The sequence below is a fragment of the Hippoglossus hippoglossus genome, chromosome 22, assembly GCF_009819705.1.
Source record: "Hippoglossus hippoglossus isolate fHipHip1 chromosome 22, fHipHip1.pri, whole genome shotgun sequence".
Lineage (NCBI taxonomy): Eukaryota > Metazoa > Chordata > Actinopteri > Pleuronectiformes > Pleuronectidae > Hippoglossus > Hippoglossus hippoglossus.
Window position 1 is genome coordinate 20,554,376 of NC_047172.1, and position 21,516 is coordinate 20,575,891.

Here is a 21,516-nt window from a genome sequence, read left to right on the forward strand (position 1 = left end):
AGCCTAATTTCTGATTGGAGCTAGAGAACACTGACAACTGAGGCTATTTACCTTGATGAGGAGGAAACATCCAACCTTGTCTAGCTAGCATGAATATGTCCTGTTTAACTAAATAAAAGCAGAGGGATAACACATTTATACCAGAATTAGCAGGTATACACAGGTTTTTTGAACACAGGTAAAAAAAGATTGACCTCGCCAGTAGAGTAGTTTGCTTTTCTGTTTTTTCCCCTGGTGCATAATGTTCGACGTCACGAATGCACCGGAATCTGAGAAGCTCTCTCATCTTGCTGCCTTGCCAAATTTGCGTGTTCATCTAGGTGTCATGTTTCCATCACTGCCGATTGGAGCCAGAGACAATAAAAAACAGCAGTTATTTGACCCAGGAGTGAATACTTATTGAATCCATTTCCATTGCAGACAAAAGCCAAGATGCAGGTTTTTTGACCAGTGGGAAAGGGGCTTTAGATACTGATGTGTTTTTCTCCACAGCAGCAAATTCTAGATGTTTGATTCTGAATTACTTTGACAGTGTTGTTGATGTTGCTAACAGGAGCTTATTGAACTGGCTGGATATAAAATGTGACATGAAATAAAAGTGTTATTGGGAAAACACTATTACAAAACACAAATAGACTTTTACAAACTAGACACTAGACAAAGATGTTTGGATAGCACCATAAACACTAGTGAACTTGGATATTTCACCAGGTCCTTGCATGATTCCACCACCGTATGAGCAGTTGAAAGAAAACTAATAGGAAAAGAAAGGTCCTGAACCAGCTGAATGTTTGAAATCGGTTGAATATGCGGGAGGAGATAGCAACCGAAAAAGGGGCAGAAGTAATGTGACTGCTGCTTCAGTATCAACACTATTGTTCTTCTCTTTCTTTATTATATCTCTTTTTCAGTCAGTAACAACTCCTGCATACTTCAGGCATTATGTTGTAAAGTTTCAAGTCTGTATGCATGATGCCAATACTCTTGAGGACTTCAGAAGTGAGCAGTGACTGGTACGTCATCCATTCATTCTCACACATCAGGTCAAATAGGCTCCTGTCCAGAGAAGAGAGGCCATTGGGCCTGAAGTTGTCAATGTATCTAACAATGTACTTTTTATCTGAGTCAAGGGCCCTGACTGCAACTTTGCGAATTATGTGATTTTCATTAATTCTTCAGATTTGTATTGCCATCTGTCTATGTCTGAACTGAACTTTGCCAAAAAGCCCCTGACAGTGTAAGCCCCGAAGCAGGTAGTTGGAAGTGATGCTGCAAAGGTGAATTATTTGAGCAGGAAGTTGACATAGACATTGTGAAAGGTATTTTGGAAGGAAAATGTACTTTTGAAAATGATTTGGAGAAAATAATATGTAATCAAAGCTGAACAGTTCTTGTCTTTGCAATATTTAACTTGAGCTCATCTTGCAGCAAATACAAGTTTGTGACTTGAATGAGGACAATGAAGAATACTAATCTTGAGAAAAGAATTGAGAGAAACTCCTTCCTGTAATTTCCGCGCTTTTGTTTTGACAAATTAGAATAGTCTGTGGTTTGGACACGTGGAATGTTTCCTTGAGGTTTGGCCACATTCCATTAGATGATGACAATGTCTTAACTATAATGTCCATTATTTATTTTCTACTACATCTTTGTACATCTTTATTCATCAAGTTTAAGTATCTTAAACATATCACTTCTTATCTATAGCCTCAATTTATCATTATTTTTTTCTACTTACAATTTTTTGTTATTTAATTTTCAAAAGAATGAAAAAGTGTGTGTATAAATGTGCCAACTATGTGCACTACCTGATGGTCAGGCAGGGAAGCCCATGCTGAGGGATGTTATGTCTGGAGAATTGGCCCTCCACCTCCACAGTGTTGCCATGGCTCTGTCTCTCGCCTTAGATGGAGTCCAAGCAGACATGTGCATGATAGGCAGGCGTGCGCCAAACACAATTCCCACATCTAAATATCCCACATGGCGTCTGAGGCCTCTCGCCCGCTGCTCCCTCAGTCTCCTCCTCCTTTATTTCCCCATCCTTCTCCATCGAGGTACACCAGAGGTAGATGGCCAGGGGCTCAAGCCCCTCTCCACCCGGGGAAGGTTAATCTTTGAGAGGAAAGTAAGGAACCCACTCCAACTCCCATGATCACATCACCCCTATTCTCCAGAATCTCCACTGGCTCCCTGTCCCACAATGCATGCATACAAAGTCTGTCTCCTCACTCACAAAGCCCTCCATAACCAGGCCCCCTCCTACCTCACCGACCTGCTCCACCACCACACTCCATCCCGTCGGCTCCGCTCCTCTGATGCTAACCTCCTGTCTCATCCACTCAGAACCAAGCACCGGACCTGGGGTGTCACTCTCTGTCACTCTCTCTCCAAACACCTCTGAGAAGCACCATTCTTACAATGTTCAAATCACAGATCAAAACTCACCTTTTCAGAACTGCTTTCAATATGTGATGTATGTTGCGTGCACTATGTTTTTAGTGGGTAGGTTTTTATGTTAATTTTAACGTTTGTAAAGTGTTTTTGAGTACTATGAAAAGTGCTCTATAAATAAAATGTATCATTATTATTATTATTAAGAAAGAGGTCAAACTATTTCAGTAAGTCATTAAGGCTGGAGGGGATCCTGAAGTTCACTCCTTCAACAAAAAGATAATAAAGACTATTCACAAGACACCCACACAAAAACTAAAATCTTTTTTATTGTTAAATGCAATGATCCCACAATGTCTACTGGGTTTCTCCAGTTAGTGATTTCTGAATTTGTAAGGTCTACTATCATTCAGGTTTCCCACACCTTCTGAAACATCAAATTCAATGACTTTTTTAGGAACTTCCCAGACCTCCATCCATGACCTACAGCGTATCCTTTTTTGATTTAAAAAAAGGACAAGCTGCAATAAAAACAGTGTCTGTGTCTAAACTGCATCTGAGTGGTTCTGGTATAGTGCTCACCTCCTGCTAGGCAGCTTCCTGGCCTTCATGCTGCAAGCCACAAGTGGACATCTGGTGGCTGGAGCTCCTCTGCTACTGAGTGCCAGCTTTGCAGGATCTTCTCTTTTGCTTCTGGAGGGTTCTGCTTTCCTGCTCCATTTTCCTCTTGTTTTCCTGTTAGACAGATAGATGGAGAGGAGGAAGAAATAATGTCACACTTGCTCTGTCTTTCAGACTTTCAGACTGATTCATGAAACTGTGACAATCGCTACAACACATCATCCCCAGAGAGAATTCTCCTCAAGGTCCCAACTACCTGAAGAGAGCTGCGAAAATCTGTCTTTTACTGTCATGCTTGGAATGAGCTGCTAGACATCCTGAGGTCTTTTAAAATCACTTTTCATATATGCCTTTTATTTTCTATAATTAATTTTAGCCATAGATTCCTGTATGATTTTATGTTTGTTCATTTTATGAATGAACAAAGGCTTTATGTGATTAGTCAGTTCGAAAAAACATGAACAAAATGCATTAATCATTGTCAACCATCATCAAAACCACCAAGGAAACTCTTTAACATCTAAGTTAAACTTACTTTTCTTTAAAACAAGGGACTCTTGTCATTATATAGTTTTTTTTAATTTCCTTCTGCACTTAAAGTTATGAGGGCAATAATTTAGCCCAGTCAGACTAATCATTCAGTTATTTATTTTGCATGGTTACATATACCACTTAATAAATGTTCAATATTTACACTTAAAGTTTTGTTACTTAAAGAAAACCTGTCAATTCAAACTTTCCAGTTTTGACTTACTTCAAGAGACTTTCAAAGTGTTGTCTTCAGTTTATTTTTACACTAAAAACTGATATTGATTTTAAAAAATTCAGTTGGACCCTCACTCTTAGCACCACATTAAGGATATGCTAGCTAACGGGCCAATTAATAGCTTAATTAATTTGCATAATAGCTCATTAATACAGCTAACAGGCTAATTACCGAAAACAACAGAGGAGAGAACTATGTAAAAAAGGTTTAAAAGACAATAGAGTGATTTAAAGGATTAATAATCTTACCCTTTCCATGTGGAGGTGTCGTAACACCTGAAACAAGCTCAGTCACTGATCCTGGTGTTGGGTGGTCCTCTTTCCTCTTGCTTTATTTTGTGGCTATAGACTCAAGACCTGGTGTAGTGTGTTGACCATAGACTGTGGTGTTGACATGTTTAAGTTTTTTAGTATTCACAAGTACTGGTGAGTTTGATCGATTGACAAATCTTACAAAATGATGATAACTTGACAATAACGGGAGCGATGCAGGCTAGGAAAAAAAAGATCACATTGAGATTGTAAAACCTGCTGAGGGTCATGTTTTTATTACGTGGGCATATGTGTGGTGTGGCTGTTAGTGTTAATGCTGTATTGTTTTAAAGTGTGTCAATTAAACACGTGTCAACATTTCAGTGCTATCCATAACGACGTTAAGACAAATCCTAACATTATAAATAAGAAGCGCTGCCTTTATAATGGTGTCCACCCTTCCTCGTTAGTATAGTGGACAGTATCTCCACCTGTCAGGCGGAAGACCGGGGTTCGATTGCCCGACGGGGAGTTTATTTTTCTATTTTATCAATGTCGCTATGATGTGTTCATGATACTCTCTACACGTTACATGTTGTTTGTTTTATTTTCATACTGTTTTCAGTGCTATTTAAAATAGAGTTTGATTCTTAAGGTCTAATAATATGATAAAATTATTTTAAAAAAACACACATTCAGTTACTTTCAATTATTGGTGGGAGAAATGTTCCTATCTATCTATCTATCTATCTATCCTTTTATCTATCTATCTATCTATCTATCTATCTATCTATCTATCTATCTTTCTATCTATCCTTCTATCTATCTATCTATCCTTTTATCTATCTATCTATCCTTCTATCTATCTATCTATCCTTTTATCTATCTATCTATCTATCTATCTATCTATCCTTTTATCTATCTATCTATCCTTTTATCTATCCTTCTATCCTTCTATCTATCTATCTATCTATCCTTTTATCTATCTATCTATCCTTTTATCTATCCTTCTATCCTTCTATCTATCTATCTATCTATCCATCTATCCATCTATCCATCTATCTATCTATCTATCCTTCTATCTATCTATCTATCCTTCTATCTATCTATCTATCTATCTATCTATCTATCTATCTATCTATCTATCCTTTTATCTATCTATCCTTCTATCTATCTATCTATCTATCCTTTTATCTATCCTTCTATCCTTCTATCTATCTATCTATCTATCCATCTATCTATCTATCTATCCTTTTATCTATCTATCTATCCATCTATCTATCTATCTATCTATCTTGTGCTCTCCCTCTGCAGCAGTGTAGGAGGGGGTGTGTCTGGGTGGGAACCAATCCAAAATAAAAATCACGTGTGGGCTCGACTTTTCTGGATGTGGAGAGACAGCGCCCTCCCGCGGAGCACGGCAGTATGGCAAAAATAACAGCACCTCAGGACTGAACCATTCACCTGACAACATAGAAATGCAACTACAGATGCAAAAATGTCCAAAACGCATGAATATTATTTACAAATAAAACCTCAATTCTGTCAAATACTTGAATGTATCCATCGATATATGGTTTTGTTACATTCATGAGAATCGGTGTGATCCCCTTGTTTAGACAGAAGGTGGTACGGTCCAATACTATTGAAGGCAAAGCTGAAAACACTGGTTGTTTTCACCCAGGAGAAGAAGCGCTGATCGGCCGTTGCTGGGCCCATTTTAAAAACCGTTGTAACGTTTCCTTTTTATCCGCTTGGTTTTCAGACAGCACCTCGCTTACCTCGCCATGGCTCTGTGTGGGGGTGTCGGAGCCATGGCTTTACCCAGCGAGCTTATCGTCCATATATTCTCCTTTCTGTCCGACCGAGACAAGCTCCGGGCCTCGGCCGTGTGTTCCCGGTGGAGGGAGTGTCTCTTCTACCCGGCGCTGTGGACCGAGCTCAAGCTGCGGATAGGCGGCGGGCGGCTCGGCGGCGGCTCCGGTTCCGAGGAGACCCCGAGGCTGGAGTTCCTCATGCGGAAGTTCGGTTCTTTCGTGCGGGAGCTGCAGCTGGAACTCGCGCCGGTAGAAGGCTACCTCAGCCCCCTGAGCAACGACCCGTCGTCCGCCAGGATGGACCAGCCGACCGGTCCGGACGGCGACCCGCAGCTCTCCGAGCGATGGAGGGACGCCATGGCCACCTACTTGGACCAGGTGCTGTGTGTGGTCACCAGCATCCGCAACAACAGGTACCGTTACATTCGCTGTAAAAAAACTATTTCCGTTGTGTTCTTGTTTCGGTCCATTTCAATGAATTGTGCGAATGTTGAATTCAAAGAAAATGAATCGTGAGGTAACATTTCAGTATTTGTTGCGTCGCATTAAGCTAGCAGCTAGCTAGCTTAGTTTGCTATAAACAAACCCTGACATTAGCCGTTACGTAACCAGGTCATGTCTTTGCAGTGCAGCTAGCAACCACTGTTATCTTTATGTATTTGAACACATTTTGAAATATTCTCTTTTTAATGTCCAGTTTTAACATTTACTGACGTCAAATAATACTGTATATGTGATGGAGGCGTCAGTGTCCATGACAAGTCTAATGCTCGCCTGCGTTTCTTTTGTTGCTGGTTGTGTTTTCCATGTTACACTGGTCTCTACATACCAGCTGATACAATGCTGAACTGGTGGTGGCCAGAGAAGGCTTTGTTGGCTGTGACTTGCTGATATCAGCACTGACACACACATATACAGTGTGTGTGTATATATATATATATATATATTTAGCTATAGTATGTCGTTGCACATTGTATAGTCTGATCAGCTATAAGGTGTCTAGATGACATCTGGCCTCTTGGATCATTTCTGCTGTGGACATTCTGTAAAACTTAACTCTTTTTGTCAAGATTTCTGATTTTAGAGCAAAACCTCTGTGAGGCCTTCTCCCACCTTCTCTATTATGCGCTTACAGTCCTTTGTAGTATTGAAATAGCAGTCATCCACAGCTGTCCAGTTCATGTCTTAGTTCTGCTGAGGGGGCGGAAACCACTTCTTTTGTCTGAATCCTTCTTATAGAGATGTTTCCATTCAAAAACTAGAACAGCACTCGGTAGCGTGCAAACCTCCGCTAAGGCCCAACAGTTGTTTATACCAGTCCCACTAATCTGTCTGAAGTTTTCAAGAACCATGAATTGTTCCCTGGGAAATCAGGGAAAATGTTGATAAATGCCCTATGTGAAAGGAATGCGAAAATGTAATGGTACATGGTTCATGGTAGGCCCTCATGGTGTGATGCAGTGTGTGTTTCTTTCAGCAAATGCATTGCTCCCACTCCCCAGGTGCTGGTTCATGTTCAAAACAATGAGTCGAGACACTCTTCCTTTAATGGGGTTTTTCCTCACTAAGTAGCTGCTGTACACAAGTCTGTCTAAGAATCTTGTAAAGCTTAGCTCTCAGCTCATTTACAGGATGTGGGCTGCATCAAACACAATTTCTACAGCACCTGCTGGGTAGACCATGTCGTGTGTGGCTGCATGTTGTTGATAATGCTTAACTAAACAGTTTTTAAAGCTGCATCTTTTAGCACATGGATTGTTCCTTGATTGTTGCTATACAGAGCATGTAAAAATAAAGGGATCAAGACAGCAGAGCAGACATAATGCTTTGCTGGCAACTCAGCGATGTACAGAACCAGGGTTGGATGAGACAAACAAAATGCCTACGTTTTGCCACATAAAGTAGTTTGGTTTGGAAATGGTCACACCCAACTCCAAGATTACCAGACATCCTCTATGTGCAGTGTCTGATCAAACCAGATACACAGCTTATACCAGCCTGACCAACTTAAAAAAATGTTGATCGATCAAAGATAATATGGCTGTCTTGTGCGATATGGAGGATACCGGTACAGATAGGTTGAGCTGTTTCTTTTTAAATTATTCATATGTGATCATCTAGATGTCACGTCCTTACCAGCTGCAACTGATGTTATTGTTATATGTGTATTTATGTGTGCATGGATGCAGTTGACATTTAACCTGCGAGTGCTGAATACATGTAATAATGTAGTGATGACTACTGAGTAATTACAAGGGCAACGTCAAGATATCGACACACGTGGCAGTCATGGATCAATCTAGTATTGAATGTTGTTACATTTCTGTGTTTCTAACATTGACTCTCTCGTTCTCTAGAAACCTGAAAAAGCTGACTTTGTATGGAGACACCTGTATTCTCCAGCAGGAGGGACTATTAGACAGCTCAAACCTGCACCAGATCCACCAGGGGGACAAAAAGATCAACGAGTAAGCACACTTAACGTAAAAACAATTTTCGGAGGAAAAAGATTCCAATTCTGTCGTTCATTTTGGAGCAGCAAAGAAGAAGTGATGTCGATTTTATCTGGGTAAAACTAATATACAAAGAGGTGGTATCGGATCGGTACATAGACTTAAGTACTTGTAGATGCCCGAACCGGCCTTTTTGTCAGCATTTCCGATGCTGGTATCAGTATTGGAGCAACTCTAATGTTACTTCCTTGATGTTGTTCTAAATATTCTTCAACTTTTAAACATACACATATTGTTGGATGCCCACAGATGGTTGGTACTCTTAATGGCCATTCCTTTTGTAATACAGCTCTTCTCATTCATAACCAGAACTGTTGGTTTGTTTCGTAAACCTGATGTTTGGTTGGTCTTGTTTTTCCCTCTTTACCTCTACGGTGTATTTTTAAGGATGAAATTTGTCTTTCATTTGATTTGGAATGGACAAATCTCCGGGTCTGACCTTGTGTGACCTTGTAGGAAGCTGAAGTCATGCTGATAAAGTTATTTTTAGATAATTCCCCCTACCTCTGTTCATTAACCGGTCCCCTCTGCTATCTGCAGAATCCAGCAGTTGTTCATGGAGTTGCTGTCCAACAGCCGGCAGCTGAGATGGTTGTCCTGCAGCTTCATGCTGGGTCTGGTGACTCCCTGCTCCTTAGCCTGCCTGTCTAATCCTTCAGCTGAGACCCTGCGGCACCTCAGTTTACTGGACCACCAGCTAGGTATGTGTTTGTCTGGTATTTCACAAGCTTGGGGCTCACCACTTGATTAAATTGTAAAAAAATTACAGCCAGATTTGCACATTTTTGTTTTGTAACATGTCACGTTTCTGGAAACTGTCTTCAGGCCCCCTCATCTCACCATCAGAGTTAGATCGGCTCTCTAATCTTAATTCTTTGGCGCTGGATTTCTCTGACTTGACATCTGAGCTTTGTGGTCTGCTGGCGTCTCCAAGCCGAACTCCACTGCATCGCCTCTCCTTGCTGCTCAATGGCGCCGCCCTGGAGTTCAAATCGTTAGAAGGGACCGCTACAGAGGACGATTGGAAGGCACTGGTAATCTGTGATTTTCTAAGTAACAGTTGTTCTATATGATGACAAGGCATGGATGTTTGTTGAAAATTACCATTTATCATTGAATTCATCAGTCAAGATAACCTGATCATCCTCAGGTCCGTGTGAGTGCCAACCTGCGAGTCTACATCATGGCCCTAGAGGTCGACAGCTCGGAGCTCCTTAGGGTCCTAAAACCAAGCCTTCCTCTGGTGCGCCTCCACCTCGACAGTTACAGCACACTGGTGACTGATGCGACATTGGAGCTCATCTCTCAGCAGTACAACAAAACGCTGACACACTTCCTGCTCCTGAGGGATGACCCTGACTTCCCTGACCTCAGTATCAATCGCAACGAAGACCCACTGGTCCTTTTAGCATGGAGATGTACTCAGCTGGCTGTACTGGTGATACATGGTGAGTTGAGCTTGTTGTTTGTGGAATATACAGTAAGTTGACAGTAGGGTTGGGTACCAAACTTAGTACTTTTAAGGGTACCAACCGAATTACGTCGGCACTACCGGCTACCGATTTACATTAAATCAATCTGTGCCAAATTTCGGTACTTGTGAACGCATCTGGGTGAGAGAGTATATATACGTGAGGGAGAGTGAAAGAGAGAGTATATGCTAGATAAAGAGAGAGAAAGCAAGACCATGTGACTCACCCCTGGAACGTGATCAAAACAAGCTCATTTACGATCAATCCACAGAACAATAGCAAGTCAATGGCGCAGACACCCAGGGAGCCATGCACGGCACCAGGGCACAGACCCAGGGACCGTCAGAGTGAGCACAGCCCGGCCACAGCTCCACCATGTTTGCTTACAGTGTTTTGGGTCTATTCTTACATGTTTGGACAGTAAAAAGGTTATTTTTTTACAGTTGTTACCGGCTCTGTCAGTGATTTACTGCTCCTCTCTATGTCTCTATCATTCATGCTGCCATCTCCTCCGGCTCTCCGTACATTGACAAAGCTTACAAATTCAGTTGTTTTTACCCATTCTGAGTTTACACGTGTCCGATCACACTGTTTGTGTGTGTGAGTGCTTGTGTGTGTGCGTATCAGTACGAGAGATGAACTGTAACGACTGTTCAGCTCTGCCTCGCAATTATCTATGCACGCAAAACCCTTGTCAGACTTTTTTGTTAGTCAGAGAGAGTAAAGTACCGGGAAAAAGTACCGTTGGGTACCGGTACCGAATTCCAGGTACTGGTATTGGTTCAAATGTGAATAGTCCCCAACTCTAATTGACAGGAGGTTCATTATGGTCTGTGCAGGGCCTATGTTTGATGGCATACAGTCATGGTTACAGTAGTTACATATTGTATAGTGTACCCATTGGTTCAGACTTGGATAGATCTGAGGATCAGTGGCGTCATCGTATATGTGGTAGCTTAAAGCTAAGGAGACCTACAGTGGTTATTTTATTCTTATCAATTAATCTTCATTCAACACCAAAATACTATGAGGTAATGAAGTTGTCTTGTCTGGTGTCACACATCCAGCAAATACAGAGTAAAATGTGTATTCTTAAGCAGTCATTTCTCTGGCTAGTAGAGACATTTATGCCCAACGTTACTTCTCCTTTTAGTTCTTTTGGGTTGCAACCCTCTCCTGAGGCAAATATCTGGCTCATTTACTCCACCATGTTTGTTGCTGGGCAGGTATTGTGGGGTGGATTATCAGAACTTTTCCACTGAAAACATCTACCTGCTATGTTTGGAGATGAGAACAATGATAGTGACTCAAAAAAATAGAGTTCCACTTATCAAAAAACAATCCAAAACAGTGTGCTGAAACAAGCTAAAGGTCTCGTAGTACTGAGGAGAAACACAGAATTGGGTTTAAATCTTTTGGCTTGATGACACAGAGCATTTGCTTCATTACTGAGGGACTGCAGTTTCTCTTGTGGGAGGCAACATCTCAATCATTAACAGATTTGCTTGGTTACTGTGGCCTGTTGTACACCAGCTGGTCTAGACATTGCAGTCAATATTTCTGTTATGTTAATGTTCCTTTCTTAACCTGCAGGCATTGTGTTTGTCTGGAATTAGGTCAAAGTTGCATCAGGGCTGATATATTAACATAAGAAAATTATAAATAAAGGAAAATGACAGGTTCTAATTAAAGTACATTCAGATTGATATTTTATTCATTTAATTATGATTTAACAACTAATGTTTTGTAGCTGTAGAGCTGTATATTACACAGATAGTACTTAATATTACTCAACCTCCCTCATCTTTATCTGTAGGTTACACTGTCTGGTCCCATAACTTGGTGGCCATCTCTCGGCTACGAGGTTCCAGTCTTCGCATCCTGACCGTCTCTGAGGAGAGCATCGACTTTGACCCCGACCAGTCGGTGTGCATGGAAGGTGACCCGGTCCACAACCTGGTCAAAGAGGTCTCGCTGGGCCTCGGCCGCGTCTGGCACCCTTGCCTGGATTCTAGCCTGGTTTTGTCCGAACCCACCCAGCAATTCCACCGTGAGCTGCAGGCTTTCAGCATGGGCATGTAGGCAAGGGGGCAACTCCAACACACCTTAGTCTAATCTGTTGTCAAGACCAGACCAGACCCACCAGGTCCAGCTCAGCTCAGACCTCTGAACCAGGCAAAAAGCAGACCCCCGTGAGAAAACTAAACCTAATCTATAAAGTTTATTCTTGTGAATTGATGTGAGCTGATTGTGTTTATTTTTATTTTTCGTGTTCAATTCACAGGGGTTTTAGCACACAAACATTTATTACCATTTCCAGCAGATTTCATAGTCATCCACTGGCATAGTATTTACTGAATAAATTATCCAATTAAGAATGTCCAAATAAAACTGGATATTATAATTGGCATTTAATCCTCTAACCAATGGCCAGACTTGAGTAGTGACAATTTTTTTTAATGTGTCTGCTAAAAGGGGTCATCCTGCTGCTTCACATGCCCTGATGTCTGGCATGGCCCAGGCTGGTCTGGTCTTGTCCACAAGTATTCAAGCTCGATGTCTCTGCTTCACCTTGATAACCTGCAGAGCCTCTGTATAATGTAACTTCAAACTGTTTTTTTTTTTCTTGCCTTTTTTTTTTCATTTAACTGTATTCCATCTCTCCCTGTGCTGTGTATAATCTTGTTTTTCCTCTGTGATGGTTCCCTTGCCTGTATAGGCTTTGTATGCATTTCAATCCAGATATATAATCATCCTGCTCACAGATAGAACAAGTGATGGGGCGAGATGATTTGAGGAGGAAGTGCGTATTCAGACACGTACAACTAGCTTAAGTTGTGAAACTATTTTTCTTTTCTTTTTTTAAACAATTTACTCTGTGTCGGTCTGTCTGCTCCACTCCAGCAAAACCTGGAGTTTGTAAACGAAATGATCAATCACTTCCTGGGTAATGCAACCTTCACTATTTGTTCTGTTGCTCTGAAAGAGCACCATGTGCGCGTGTCCACTAGTACGAGAGCCTTGCCAGCAGGGTGGGAATCTCCATCACAAAATGGCGGACCGAGGTTGGTGCTAATCAGTTTTAATGCAGTTTTCAGCAACAGCCATGTCAGTGCCATGAGTCAGGCTACATCCACATTAATACGTTGTCCATCAACTCTGCTATTTATACGCCTGGCGTCCAGACTACTCTTGAGTTTTAGACGCTGCTGGCCGCGTTTTAGTTTGAAAACTCTGGGGCCACATTTTAGTCTGGATGATCAGAAACAGAGTTTTCAAACGAAAACATAGTAGTATGGATGTAGCCTCAGATCATTTCAACTTGAGTGGCATTTCAAAGTTTAATGGTTTTATTTAAGGTTTTGAGCACCTTAGTGATGGTGTTATGGAGAGAGATTGTTACACACTTGCCGCCAACACACTTCTTACCCAGCTCACTTGTTGACCTTTCGGGGCAATTTCACCAGTCGACGGAAAGGAGCCTCGTCCTCTGACTGACATTCAGAGCCAAACTATGAAAATTTTGCCTGTTACAAGACAACATACCCCCACTGTGTTCTGTTTTGACCTGTAGCGAGCTGCTAGTAAACCGTTACATTTTTTTCTATATTCACCGTAATTATTGCTGCCTTTGCTTTCCTCTAGAGATCAAAACTTTCCAACTGGTGTCACTGGTTTCACTATAGCCCCTTTGTATGTCAAATCAAAGAAAAGAACAGCAGTTTGTGTCAAAATGTGAAGTGCTCTGGGGTTAAAACCATCTCCAAGCAGGTCTTTAACATTCCATAGAGGAAATAGGATTTCACTCCATAATGCCGTATATATCCATGTTTTGAGATTTCTCTAAGACTACTCTCATAGGCCATGCTAAAACAACACCAGTATTCTGTATGCACCGCTTCCTATGGTGGTGAATGCCAGCAGCACTGTAGGTAGGAACCAGTTCTCCTGGAGGAAAACATTTCATGATTAAGAACAGGGAAAAGAAAAGGCACTGAATGTAACTTTACTCTCTTCTGTTGGCCAGTTGTTTTTTAATTTTATTTGAGGCGAAGTGTATAGTTATATTTGCAGCAGAAATGCATTTCTCGCCACATCAGTTGGGGGTTGTTGAATAAGTGAGTTTGGACATTATAGGTTCCACTTACAGCCAAGACTGCATTTTTCACTTTTTTGGAAAAAAATGACACCTACAGCACAATGTGGTTTTGGGTTGTTTGTTGCGAAACGTATTCTCTGTCAGTCTCAGGTAGGCTTTTAACATCACCATGACCACGGCCTCAGTGGTGGTGGTGATGTTGTTGCATGGGGTGTGTGAAACAATCAGTTGAGTTAATGTGAGAAATATTCCTCTTTTTTTTTTTTTCTTATTTCTTCTTGAGTCACAGTTGCCTTGGAAACAGCCCCTTGTTTTCTGGATCCAGTTGTTGTTGTTATTGATGATGTTGTTTATCTGCCATCTGATGAACCCTCACTCCGCCTCGGTCGGAGGGTCAACAAACCTAATCATACATTTGTTTTCAAAGATTAAGGTTGATAAAGACTAAAGAATGGCAAAAAACAATCTTGCTCATTGCACGTTTTATATCTCCAGTAGATGATGGGGGGACAGAGAGATGGGGAGTCCATCCTGTCGATAGAAGCCCTGCTGGGCCCAATTACTGTCTACCTGTTTAAAATCACTGAGTGGATGCCTTTTGATCTAATACTGAAATAAATATTGTTCAGGCTCAGTGGAAGTGCTAGCGCGCCATGATCATGAGTTAAGCCAGGCAATGTTGACAGAACATCTTGTGCTATGGAGAGATACGGAGTTTCAGTGTCACCTGTGAATGACTGGGCCCTGATCTGATGCTTCAGTGTTGGGACAGCTGTGGTCCACTGGTGTGTTATGAAGGCATTCCTAGGCTGAGTTGGTATTTTAACAGTAAAGTTGGATTGAGCCATTGGGCACCTACCTTTCATGAGTAGCCGCTTTTAGAAAAGTTACCATCTCAAATGTCTACAGCTCCGTTCAGTCTGAGGTCGGGGCAACGGCATCGCAGTCTGTGAAGGTCCATATCAAGGCCAATAGTTTACAAGGCTGGCTTTTCCGTGGACTAATGTGGAACCAGAGTTTCGCAGCATGGCAGCACCTTGCAGGTTCAGGATGAAACGCACCTTGTTATGGGCTACCAAATGTTTGGGCGTCCGTTATGGGACCTTGATGGTTCAGCCGTGATAATCTCTCTCGTCCTTGGTCCATATCTCAGGATGAATGCACTTTGGTACCAAGAGTTTCTTTTAAAGGCTGTCTGTGGCTTAGTGTGTAAAGCTGTACATTCAGAAGGGAGAGCAACACCAACATGAAGACATTCAAATTATATTGGGTTTTTAATCTTCCTCCTCCCTTCGGCCGTTGTTTTCCCCTCATCCTCATTTTATAGCTCGAGTTTATTGCTTTGTGTTGTTTATTGTCGTCAGCTGATGATAAGTGAAATCACAGCAGTTTTATGGTAGAATGTAATGTCAAGCTAGACGGCTCAGCAAAGTAAATAGACTTTTACAAACCGATATTAACAAGCAGATTTTACAGGCTCCATCCCTATTCGCCGTGTGTACCCGCCTTTGTTCGCTGTCTTCTCATGTCTCCACATATTATTGGCTCCTCACAAGAAGTCAGATTTCACTGTTTGAGCCCCTATGACCGTGTTTCTACCCAGAATAATATGAGGGGCTGTGGTTTTACCAGATTCTGCTAGAGTGGATTAAAAGTTTCATCTCGTTTATATTATTTTCATTGAAGAATGTATTAAAATAAATTGTCTTCTTATCATAGTCACTTCCCATATGGAAACATTATTTATCAAAAGTTGATGGTTTAACTATTTGTGATATAGAAATATTTTAAGAACCTTTAGGCCACAGAATGCAGAGGAGTAAAAGAAAGAAAGTAGATAATTGCAGAATAATGTCTCTTTTTTTAATATATATTGCTTCTATTAGTTTGTTTCTTCACCAAAACACCAAACGTTTCGTGAGATGATGTGGAAATAACGCTGTGCAGAGAAAGAAGAGTTGAGACTACAGGCAAATGACTTTAGGGTTTGACACATTAGGAGAGGAATCAGTATAGCATGTTGAAAAATACTGCCAGTGGAAAAAAGAACCTGTCCCTGATCCCTGTGTGTCGTCACTAATCACTACACATTGAGCCAGTTTGTGCCTGAAAGCCTCTGGAGTTTCTCTTTGCTCTTCCCAAGTTACTGGCTTTGTGTTGTGTATTAGTCGTTGCTGTGATTTGTTAGTCCACTCTTTAGGGAGGCAGCGTTACAGTAGCTAGAGCTTTCAGCACACGCATATACATTTTTCTCAGAGTGTGCCTGGATTTTTTTGTGCAAGATTTCATGTGAAAAGTATATCCAGTAGAAAATGTGCAAATACAATGTTTTGAATGTGTATGTGAAGAAGATATCAGCAGTGTAGCCGTTGTATGTTTTCTGCGTTTGTGTGTGTGTGTGTGTGTGTGTGTATATTTAAAGGGGGAGGGGTTTGGCTTGCTCGTGTCCAGCAGCATAGTCTTATCACTTCTACTGCAGCAGGAAACAGGAACTGAAATCGTTTCGTTCTCAGGGTACAATCGGTTTTCAAAGCGCGGAGGAGGACGGAAAATAACAATAGCTCAGGCCGCTAACTCGCTCATTTGAATATTAGGAGTCACTGGATCGGTTCTTCTCTCCTTGATGTGTTTTAAGCTGCCAAAGACCACAGTGGAACAAACTTAACACAGACACAAGTCTAACTGAAGTGCCCGCACACACACACTGGCAGGAGGCTGGTCCAGTATTCTACTCTTCACCTTCTTTTTCTCTTTACTCCTTGTGGTTCCGCTCCTCTCTTGAGCCGTTTTGGAGGATGTCCACACAATTGGATGAGGACTTTCTCCGGAGGTTGCCTTTCACACATGAACAACGCAGCAGGAGATTCTCCGCTTAGACGCGTTCACAACAACACAGAGATCTTCTTAGGGTTCAGGTGAGATGTGGTGCAGGCAGGGGCAGAACATAATGTAGAAATTCTACTGCGGAGATCATATTTTTGTTTACAACACATTGACTTTAGCGTAGGCCCTTAAACCAAAAGCCCTTTTGACGTCATTGTCTGCCTCTCCTAAGTGTATGGCGCCGCTTTTCATCCTGAGATATTTGTATTCGTTTTGGTTTTTCTTTTACTCAGTGGCGTGTTCAAAATGGCATCAATACGCCCACTCACTCGCGGTGAATCCTGCGGAGAATCTCCTTCTGTGATCTCATATCGGCTCATTCTGACTTCCTCCAGAGTTTTTACTGGAGGGCTGACCTAAGAAACTCTGCAGCCTCTCATTTGCCTTCTCATTTACAGCCCCTCCGGAGAATGTCAGGAGGTTATTCAAAGTTCAATGCACGTCTGAAAGCAGCCTGTGTTTCCTCCTCTGACTACGACCACTCTGTTTTTTGTGTGTCCAAACACTGGCCTTGATGTAATATGGAGAAAACTGTGCTGGACTGGATGAATTGTCAACAGTCCTTGTAGATCAAGTCCAAAGCAGACCTGTGCACAAAGGCCTGGCTAATCTGTCGTGGCTGTATTGAATTACATATATATCCAACATATGTTATTTAATATGGGTTTGCAGAATTGTTGCACATCATGAATGCCACTCAGGATATACATTGCATGTTGCCGTAGGATCACAAAGCAAAGGAAGTGCAGTGCAGTACTGCAGCTGTGTGCTCTCTTCCATATTTCCTCCCCCCTTTGTCTTTTCTCCATCACCTGTTCAACTGTGAGGAGTGAGTGAATGTAAAACTAAAGGTGAGGAGGACGAAGAGTTTGGATCTATCTCAGAACACATCAGGGACCAAACACTCTCCTCAGTTTCAGGACAAAGGCCCCTGTGCTTGATGTTTATGTATTGTTTCCTGCAAGCCCGTGGCCAGGGTCAGGTTTGATGGAAAACATTTAGTCCTGAGCTGTTGGAGCTGTAAAAAAAATTGCTGCTAGAGATCTGCTAATAAGAGGACATTCCACATAGGGGGTTGCTCAGGCCATCTGACTAGCAAACAGTCTACTACAAGAAAATTAAACCCTCTCTATTTTTTTATATTTATTTTCGAATGGTGTGATTTTGAAGGGATCAGAGATGCAGCTAGTACTGACAGTCACACCAGATCACCAGCTGGTCTGAGCAGAGCAGAGGTGTGATACCATTTCGAAAGTGGTTGATATAAAGTGTCACCATTTCAAAGGTCAACTGTGTTTCTAACATGCGTTCCTGCAATGCCAAGCTTTGCTTTCACTCGATGCTTCGATGCATCCCGAGGCCATTTAAGGGCCTTTTGTGTCGGGTACACAAAAGGTCACAAGTGAAAGCACGCCACACTGACTGTGCTATATATAAAGTCGAGTTACTCTTTCCGTGAAATCAGTTGGTTTCACTCGTTGAATCAATCTTCCAGTTAATAAACGTCACAACCCGGGAAGATGAGCTCAGTCTGCGTATTTAGCACACACACAAATACGTACAGACGTCAATGTACATGTTCACGATGGATACAAAAGGGCACCTGGCGTCTGGGCTGGACTTATTTTTACACCGTATGCAGACAGGGGTTTGTGTATGACAATGTTATAATGTGTAAACACATAGACTGACACACAGTGAATATTTTAATGAGTTCTTCCATGAAAGTGACAGGTAGAATACTAGAGCAGAGACAGGGTTTCAGTTATTCAGGAGACCATTACCAGCAGTTAGTGTAAACGCATGTGGTTGCAGCCAGGTCGATATGCCCCTTTTGAGTTGTTTATGTTCTTTTTTTTATTTTGCTATGTTTTTTGTGCTGTTTATATGCATTCATAGAGAATATCCTGGAAGATAGCAGGGCCCCCTGTGGCCTGATGGGAAATTGAATCCACAGAGCTGGCCTCTTAATGTCATCCATCTGAGACAGTTGGTGTTGACAGCTTATTAAAACTCAGTGTCATGATCAGAAGATCTACAGGGATCTGGGTTTGTCTGTCCGACCAGGCCCTAAGACAAACAGCAGAGTTTGACACGTTTGTGCTTGTCCTCAACAGCCAATACTAATCTCACTGACATGGACAGAAGTGTGACTGTGTGTGTTTAGTACCAAAGCAGCAGACTGTGTTAGATCTGCATCAGTCTAAACACAGGCTCAGAGCCACAGACACGCAGATCAGACATGACCAGTTTCATTTCCACTTGAATCACTGCTCAGACTCAACTGGAGAGGTTGTGATTTTGACTCTCAGGATGTTGATGAAAGTAAAGTTGAAAATAGCGGTAGAAAAGAGGTAGTAAGATGGTCGTGGGCCTAAAACCTTCCCTAAACAAGATTCAGGGAAGAGGTAAATGTTTATGAAAGGATTAACATGACGAGACAGGGTTTCCTCATCATAATGTGAGTTTTAAGACTCTTCCTGTCTCTTACATTTTTTTTATGGAACAGCTAAGATCGTAGACTACTACCAGTAACATGCAAGACGTTGAATGAGCTCACTATAGGGCTGGACTCAGGCGAGAATGTGAAGAATCTGATGAACATCCTGATATATGTTTCTGTTACTTGGAGAAAAACACTGGATGTGCATCACACTGGTATGAAATCAGTCCTGTGTAACAACAGATAAGATAGATGTGTATGAGGCGAGTTTATGACCTCAGTGAAAGGGAGGTTCTGCCATCAGCAGCAGGCCACACTGAGACCTTTTAGAGGAAGTTCTTATTCTCCTGTTTTCAGGTTTCGCCATAGCTTTAGATCTCAGCGGCTCTGATGTTCCTGGCGAGTAAACAAAGTCTTTCTTGTCGAGTCTGGAGAGCCAAACCTCCTAATTAGCCAGGCAGGCCTGCTGCCCAGTCCAGCCTCACAACTATGCAAGAGGAATGCATATAATCCACACTCTTTTTGTTTTTGTTGAGTTTTTCTTTCTCTCACTGTCACGCAGTAGAAATGAAAATGTTACAACTAATAAGAACTTGCAATGACAATACTTGGCCTTATGATTTGTGAAATCTTATCATTTTGTTTTAAGATCTTTTTGATTCTGGTCAGCCAGCCCAGCGACAGCATCGGTGACGGCGGGCTCACTCTTGGTCTCTGTGAGACTGGCTAGATGGCCCCAGTTTTATCGTGGTACGAATGTTGTGCATTTGTTTAAAATCAGGACAGTTTGCAATAACAGCAGTCTTACTAGTGGCCACAAAGGGGCACAAGCAGTGCTGACAGCGCCCGGCTGCATCTTTAGAAAACCATAGAGGAAGAAATATAAACTATATAAATAGATATATAAACTCACATAGTGCATATTTGTATAGGTATCAACAATGCATTACCGTGGTATACTCTTATGCAACACATGTCCGGGTTCAATTTATGAACGTGAAGTATGTTATTGAAATCACGCAGACTTTGTAAATCAGAAGCTATGTTGTTGTGTGTGTTTTGCAAAAATGGTTTTACCATCATTAATGTTGAATATTCAGAGCGCTATGTTCCTGTGTGACTGTTTGTTCAAGTGAGCACATAGCAGCGAGTTTTACTCTTTCTGTAAGCGGGGAGCCAGACGTAACCCAAAATACAGCTGGACCAGATTTCATAAACCACGGAGCATACGTCAAATACCTTTTTATTATTGTTCTAAAACCTACAAATCTGATCTGTGCACAGCTTTTAAAACATATAGAGTCTAGTTTCTAACTCACCTCTGCATGTTTCAAGCAGAACTAGATGTGCTCCCACTTGATTGGTTCCTCAGCAGCATGGATTAGCATGACTTGTTATGACCAAGAAACGAGGAGTTCCACCACAACTAGTGTTCTTTTAAAAAAACATTTTAGTCGTGAAACTGAATCAAAGACTGAAGTCTTATAATTAAAGTCTGATTTGAAATCTTCCCAGCTGTTTATTGGATTAGTCTGCAGGAGAAGATTTTATCAGTGAGAACAGTGTTGATCCATGGTTCTGTTGTAGAGAAAAAAGAGGACGTTTTACAAACCTCTGTGTAAAACCTCTAAACTGGCAGGTGGCGAACACTTGTGGGGTCAACTTGCTGAACGGTGATTTGAATCAATGTTGAATGAATGCTTCTCTTCTTTTAGTCAGTGAATAAAAGCATTAAAAAGTCATTTGCTTTCATTGTCTTATTGTTTCTCTACCTGCTGTGTTCAGCTTCAGGTGCAATTCTGGTAATAGAGTACACCGAAGATTCCCAGGCCAGTTTGTTTAGAGGTTTCATTTAGCATCACCTACAAAACATTAATGCAGAGATTTTTTTACAGAGGTCTTACTGCTGCACTGATGCTAATAAATGATTTACATTACTGATTATACAATAAGCATATATCTATGATCGACTAAGGATTTAAAGATAATACATGAATACAAGGTTACTAATGGAGATGGAAACAAACAGGATGTCCTAACTAGATGATTCACTAACCAGGTTTTGGGAACTTTTGGGGGTACATGGAAAGATTGTGTTTGGTTTATTAAAGTCTATAACACATAAAGTGCCTCACGACATCCTTAACCCTTAACATACATGCTGCAAGACTAAGAGTTAAAAAATATCTCAAAGTAATATTGGGAGGATTGAAACGACCAACTTCCACCATGACATGACATGAGGTGGAGTAGATCTGAA

General features: G+C 41.5%; 1 protein-coding gene across 1 annotated transcript; it reads left to right on the top strand.

Moving 5' to 3' along the window:
- Positions 1–5,692: 5,692 nt before the first annotated feature.
- Positions 5,693–20,996, top strand: LOC117755733 (F-box only protein 33). Its single transcript, XM_034575775.1, has 6 exons — positions 5,693–6,259; positions 8,204–8,314; positions 8,900–9,060; positions 9,185–9,393; positions 9,510–9,807; positions 11,648–20,996. The coding sequence occupies exons 1-6, from the start codon at positions 5,817–5,819 to the stop codon at positions 11,911–11,913; spliced, it is 1,488 nt and encodes a 495-aa protein (XP_034431666.1). The 5' UTR covers positions 5,693–5,816; the 3' UTR covers positions 11,914–20,996.
- Positions 20,997–21,516: the final 520 nt, after the last annotated feature.

Coding starts and splice junctions, on each gene's coding strand:
- LOC117755733 (XM_034575775.1), top strand. CDS start 5,817: ATGGCTCTGTGTGGGGGTGTCGGAGCCATGGCTTTACCCAGCGAGCTT. Junction 9,061..9,184: donor TTTACTGGACCACCAGCTAG/GTATGTGTTTGT, acceptor AACTGTCTTCAG/GCCCCCTCATCTCACCATCA. Junction 9,808..11,647: donor GGCTGTACTGGTGATACATG/GTGAGTTGAGCT, acceptor CTTTATCTGTAG/GTTACACTGTCTGGTCCCAT.